At 35.7% G+C, this 7,038-nt stretch overlaps 1 protein-coding gene across 3 annotated transcripts in view; it reads left to right on the top strand.

Moving 5' to 3' along the window:
* Nucleotides 1–6,255, top strand: part of LOC134845612 (beta-1 adrenergic receptor-like) — a 144,615-nt gene extending 138,360 nt beyond the window's left edge. For all 3 annotated transcript variants that reach the window (XM_063862596.1, XM_063862597.1, XM_063862595.1), the window contains one exon: nt 5,170–6,255. In XM_063862596.1, the coding sequence (XP_063718666.1) occupies nt 5,170–6,183 (1,014 nt within the window). In that variant the 3' untranslated portion in view covers nt 6,184–6,255. The remainder of the gene's footprint in view (nt 1–5,169) is intronic.
* Nucleotides 6,256–7,038: the final 783 nt, after the last annotated feature.

Here is a 7,038-nt window from a genome sequence, read left to right as displayed (position 1 = left end):
GATCAACCGTACAATCTCCCCCCCCCCCCCCCCCCCCCTAAGTGACCTACCATAGAATGCCCTCCCAAAGCAGGTATTCTCCTCCCTAAATTGATTGGGGGGGGGGGGGGGGGGGGGGGGGAGAATTGTACGGTTGAACCTATATCTCTAAAACAGTGGCTTGGCGTCAATGCGGAGTCAGGTAATCAGAATGAATTAACGCGAGGGGTGTTTGGATGAAACGTGTCACTCTCCAACTAGTTTTGTTATCGTGTTTGCCTAATTTAGTCATCTTAATAAATTATCGCTTTCTTCTCGAAGGTTTAAAATCTGTATTTTTTGCAAACTAAGAAACGACTGGAGTTTTTTTTAAAAAAGGCTGCTGTTTTTTCATAAAATGATTACCGTGATTTTAAATTTGCATGCTATTTGCCAGCATGAGTTAATTCTTGTTCATGTTTTCTATGTTTCTTTTATCATTTGTTGTAAATCGCGTTTGAAAAGAGATATATGTTTCTTTCATGGGATCCAATTACGGTTTCTGTGTCACCAGTAGACTTCAATATAAACTTTGTCAGAAAAATAATTGTATCTGTTCATAAAATGGCAAATAAAGTGATTCATAGGGTAAGTTTTATAGGGTAAAGGAAATGCTAAAAAGCCCTGCAGTGGTTTTGGACATTTGAAGACTTTTTTGAAAAAAATCAGCGCATGTTTCTACAAAAACGTCTTGTTTTTTCTTAAATGACCAATTATGTGGTTTAAACTCAACTTGCGTTTTGTGATCCTCATGTTGCTTATTGTAGCAATTGATTCATAGCGCAAAAATCTTTTGCGGCTTTGGTTCCTGACTATCATAATCTTTTGTTAAGATCCTTATTTTCATGCCCACTGGGTTTGAAATAATAAATATCTTCGCAAAAAAAAATGCGACTTCAATTCTAATTAAAACAAATACCCTGAAAATTCGCGATTCGCCTTTTAGGTTTGGCAAACTAGCCCTGTTTGTATTTTAAATAAAACCGACCGATAGCTCAAAGATAGAAAAATGCATGGGGAAGTGGAGGAAATTTCATGCTGCTATCGTCGGGAAAAAAACGGTTAAAATTGCTATGTTTAGAATGCTTTTTAATTATTTAATGAATAGAAATGTCTTCGATTCTCCAAGCAGGGAAAAAAATTGTGATGCAAAAAGTGCTTTAGATATTTCATTGTAGCATTTATCTCTGGTATTTTTTTTTTCGTTTTAGCGCACTGGTGTTATAATCCATATTCCCCATTTTTTCTTTTTGATTCAGTGAGATAGTCTGCAGCTTTGAGCCCTTTCAGTCGACGTGTGTAAGCACCATCGGGCTTTTTAGCGCCCTTGATCAAGCATTCCAAGGCGTGCCTTACCCTTTTTCCCTGGTAACAATAGAGTTTAACCGGCCCAATCAATGAAGAAAGGCGTCAAAATGTCCGCCAGGCAGAATGGTTGTGAATGCAAACTGAATTTAATCATGTGTCTAATAAACGATGGCTGATGAAGGTGATAAGGACATCTGAACACCTATCGAAAAAGTAGAAAATATATTTTGGGAATCATTTCACAACAGTCTATCAGAGATAAGCAGAAATAATTTAGCTTATTGTTCCGACTTTCGATACGAAAGTAACGGAATATTTGTGCTCGGGGTGGGTTTTTTTTTCTTCAGACAAATTTCGACTTTTTAACTAGCCATTTTTGACGGAATTTTAAAATATCATTCGAAAGGTATTGTTGTCCCGAGCTCAAATTTGAAAAATATTTCACCTGTGATCGTTTTTCGTAAAGTTACGGGGGTTTAAAGATTGCCATTTTGGGTCAATTAACGCGCGATATATTTCGCGCTATTAACGCGTAAACGGAGAGTTAATCCATCATAAAAATCGTTCTAAATTGGTCAAAAGAAGCTTATTTGACTTAATTGGTTTGTTACAAGGAGCGAAATTTATCCTTTTGAACTTTATATGGCGTGTGGGGTGACGATTTTCATAAAAAATTTCAAATTTTAGAATTTTTTTTTTCATTTTGTTTTATTTCAATGAATTTTTAATTGTTATTACTGCTTCATAAACCTTAAAAGGCAGTTGGAACATTCAGGGCTTCGCCCTGATACGAGCAGTCTTGTTTTTCTTTCAAATAAAATACCACAATATAGTTTGGAACACAATTTATTTATAATATTGTTCAGTAGCGGATTATTCAGTAGCGGATTTACTGACCTTAAAAATTGCTGCCGACCGAAACGATCCCCCTTTATACTATTTTGAGATATTCTTTTTTGGGTGACTGACCTTAAAATTTTTCTAATGGCGCCTGTGGCGCCATTCAATACTAATTTTGAGGGGGGAGCGCGCGCCAAAAAACGCAATTTTTTGGCCGAAGTTTTCCAAAAAGTGCCTAAAAACGCTATTATTGGCACTATGTCTTTCAAAATTTTGCTTGCGGCGCAGAAATTTTGGCCCACACAGGGTCTTTATAGTGGTTTGGGAGAGCTCAGAAAACTAGTTCGGTCGACCTAAAAAATTCGACAAATTTTTCGAAACTTTTTTGAAAATGCGCCCCCCCCCCCGCGAGAAATTCCCCCCCCCCGCCTGATTTATGATTCTTATTATTCTTCTTATTGTTAATATTAGTTTTATTATAAATTATTGTCATAATGATTATTATCAATATTATGATTATTATGATTATTCTTATCATCATTATTATCATTTTTATTATTATTACGATTATTATTATGATTACTATTATGATTATTATTATTATTATTAATATTATTATGATTATTGTGTTTTATTATCATCATGATTATGATTATTTTTGAGGAAAAAAAACATCACATGGAAAATATGTTTTTAAATTTGGCTCAAGACCGCAAATTTTTTCAAACGAGAAAGAAAATTTAATAATTGATAGTTAAAAAGTCGAAATTTATCTAGAGAAAAAAACCACCCCTAGCATAAGTTGAAGCATATATCAGGCAAAAATGCACTTTTTGATTGAAAAAAAAATTTTTTTTCCAACTTTGGCATCGGCGAATGTGAGAGTGATTATTATCATTCGCAACAAGAAGATTCATTTTTAGAAAACAAACAGCATTCGCTCCACTGTGTAGGGCTGAATAGGACGTTCTGTGCAGAGGTGATAAAATGGCATTAATTCAATCCCCATAACAAAACAAAAAATGCCCAAAAGTGAAAATCATTTTTAAATTTGAGCTTAGGACAACAATAAAATTCGGATGATAACAAAAAAAAAGCATGTTAAAAATTTAATTTGGTCTGGAGAAAAAGAACCACCCAAGCAGCAAACTTTGTCACTTTTTTTTCATAAAAACCAAGGTTAACTACCTTATTTAAAATGAATAATAAAAAAATTTCACATGCGCGGTGTGATAGAAGAATCTGAAAAAAAATCTATTTCCGAAAAAAAAATCCTTTTAACCATTTCCGATAATTATTTGTGGTAAATTTACTGGTCGAAAAAAAATAAGCCTGCTCGTTCTACTGATTTGTTTGGAATTAGATCAGAAACCAAAAAATTAAACCGGTTTTTCTCGACATGGAGAATTTTTTCAAGTTAATGTAGTGTCGTTCGAATCCCGTCTGGAAGAGCTTTGCTATGATCTATTACTCGACCTATTCCAAAAATTGTTTGTAATACCTGATTTTGTGAGAAAAATTAAAAAAAGAAAATGAAGAAGCTAAAACACTGTTTCTCCCCGCGAAACGTAAAGAGGAAACAAATTTAATGATCTTCATATGCTGCAGATTTTTGTCTCAAATTTTGATTTTGGGTTTTTTCGTGTCTGTACAAAACATTCCAATACAAAACAGTCCGGAAAAGTTTGAGAAAGAACGAAAAAACAGTCCGTTACGAAACAGTCCGAAAAACAGTCCCAAGTAACAATTTTAACAAACCGGTAGGCCGAGAATTGTCCTTTGTTCATTAAACATAAAGAACAAAATAGTGACCGCCGCAGTCACGCCAACGTATTGCGAGCTTGCCAACAGAGGGTAGAACTTAATACAAAATTTAAAGCCGGTGATCGCCGCAAAGCGGCGACGAGCGCGCAGCGGGCTCACCAACAACCTTGAACCGGACTGTTTTGTATTGGACTGTTTTTTTCCTTCAGTTTATAATTTTTGGGACTATTTTGTATCGGACTGTTTTGTATGGGACTGTTTTCTATATGCACTTTTTTTGTATCGTCTAAATGATGGCCCGTCTATCCTTCTAGACGCCAAATTGTTCTTATGATGGCGTCATAGTTTGGGTTTTGAATATTCCAGGCTGAAGGAAAACCCCACAAAGCTGCAAAAGTAGAAGAATATAATTATATTAGAACACTCTGTTACCCCCAACACATCTTGGCAACCCAAATAACTGATATATAACAGCGGGCAGCGGACTTGCTAACAAAATTTTGCACGGCTCATGGGTTTTTCAAGGTTTCACGAACTTCAATTACACGCTGTGTGATTTCCGGAGTGTATTAATTTTGCGCCATGGTGTCAGATTACCCAGTTGAACCACCCTAAATTATCTGATACTAAAAATATTCAAAAACGCGCTTTTTAAAAACAGAATAATAAATGAATGCGTGTTGATTATTTCAAATGTCACAACGCTTGTGCAAATGTCAAATCTTGCATTTTCCATCTAATATAACTTTGAGAAGGTTTTGCAAATTGTTAAATCAAGCAATCAGAACTTAAGGGCCAGTGCATCAAGTTGAAGTTAAATACTATGTTCACAGAAGTTAATGAACCGACAAATAAGTTAAAACTCATGTGAACCATCAGCTTCCGGGCAGCCGAAATCGTCAAACATTTATGTAATTTTTTTATTACAAATTGAATCAAATATAGCGTCGAAATTACAAGATTAACTCAGATCATGACCCGAGACAAACAAAAAGCCAAAAAAAACACCCTTTTGTGTCTAACAGAGATTATTTAATCACGTATTTGAGAAAAATTTGCCAGCAAAAAAAAAACGTTTTTGGAATAAATTTTTGTTGGTAAGATTTTTACAATGAGTCTTCACAACTTGGGGAGACTATCAGAAAAGACCCCCGCCTCATCTTGATTGTGAGGGGGGGGGGGGATACCTGAGAGGCATATTTTCATCTTCGCTCCCATAGTATAACTGTTTTTGTTCAGGTCGGTCTGTTTGTTGCACCAATAGGAGCATTTGTCCATCTACTGCATGGGAGGTGGATATTTGGCTACTGGGTATGTCACATCTGGCACGCCGTAGACGTCCTGGCAAGTACCGCCAGTATCATGAACCTAACAGCCATAAGTCTGGATCGATTCGTGGCCATCAGAAGGTCCATGCAGTATTCCACAATCGTCACGCACAAAACCTGTCTAGCAGCTATACTAATCGTCTGGATTCTTTCCGCTCTTATTTCGTTTCCAGCTATTGCCATCTGGCATTTCAGCTTGAAGCAAGCGGGGGCTAATTCGTTTGAGAAATGTGAGTTCACAAATAACAGAGTTTACAGAGTAACTTCGTCCCTAATTTCTTTCTACTTGCCGCTGTGTTTGATGACTTTTGCGTATACAAGTGTGTATCTGAAAGCGCAAAAACAACTCAGAATTCTGGCATCTGGAACTATTCTGCTCAAAACGAATTCAAATGGAAATTCCAAAAACGAGAACAAGAAAAAACAAAGCAAAAGCGCAGTCGAGTCCGAAAACAACGAAGCTGTCGCGACATTACGAGTGCATCGCGGTGGCGGGGCAAACCGATTTCCGGCAACAAATCACTCAATGGTATCGACATGTGCTTCATCAAGAAACGGAGATGGGAAGCTTAACGACCTTAAAAAATGCCCAAAAAAACCGAAATCTTCCCACGGGTCTCAGGTGAACTTGAAAGAAACCTCAAAATCAAGCAAACTTGGGGTATTTTTAAGCGAGCGAAAAGCAACCAAGACACTTGGAATCGTTTTTGGAGTTTTTATTTTATGTTGGCTGCCATTTTTTACTCTAAACGTGGTGCAAGCTTGCACCAACCGAAACTTCACTTACGAGCGTGAAATGTTTGACTTTTTCACGTTGTTGGGATATGCAAATTCGTGTCTGAACCCGTTGATTTATGCCGCTACTAATATGAGATTAAGGAAGGCTTTCTTACAAGTTATAACGAGAAAATTGGACTACAATTAACTGTTACCAGCCATTAACTGTTCTAACTATCGCTCCCTATTGTTAAAAAACACGAAACTAAATTTTAATAACAACTCATGTCAAATTTAATATTTCCAATGAAACTATTTTGTGATTAAATGATTAAAAATTGAGTGATAATTTGGGAAAAATATGATGAGAGGTGTTTTCTCTTTAATGCAGAAATTTTAACAACTTTGTGACAACAAAAAGTGTGGAATTTTTCTGTAGCGTCAATGTATACGATTTTTGAATTAAAAATTTTCAGTCAACGTTTTTTATCAAAACTCCCCATACTAACAGAAATGGATTAGGATCGCTTAAAATTGAATTTTAAAGACAATATACAGTAAAAAAATTAATAAAATGAAGCCCATTTTCTTCCAATCACCGGTTTACAACGTTTTTTCACGGTTTCTTCCTGATTTAGATGGGTTTTTGCAAGACATTTAAAAGCATCAAAGTCTCTACTAACTCTTCTCTACAAAGTGTAATATAACTTCCAAATTAAATTTGTTACATAATAATTTTGCCTTCGAAAGTTCGAACTCAGAACCAAGTTAACATCCTCCCCCCTAAACGGATTTGGGGGGAGGATATTAACTTGATCTAAAATTCATTCTCAGCTAAACTCACTACAGAAAGGGGCAATGTTCACCGCAAACCATTGTTTCCGGGGTTTTCATTTAAAATTTTGCAAATGAGGGTTTTGCGGTCAAAAAAATAGTAATTTTAGGCAACTTTTTTCGAATGTCATTTTTAACATCACAATTTTAACCGCAACTATTTCAAATGAGTCAACACAATATTGAAATCTCAAATGGCAACAAAGTTTGGAGATATTCTGAATGAAGT

The sequence above is a fragment of the Symsagittifera roscoffensis genome, chromosome 5 (assembly GCF_963678635.1).
Source record: "Symsagittifera roscoffensis chromosome 5, txSymRosc1.1, whole genome shotgun sequence".
In the NCBI taxonomy this organism is placed as follows: Eukaryota; Metazoa; Xenacoelomorpha; order Acoela; family Convolutidae; genus Symsagittifera; species Symsagittifera roscoffensis.
The sequence above is the reverse complement of the archived record's forward strand: the minus strand, read 5'-3'. Positions and strand labels throughout refer to the sequence as shown.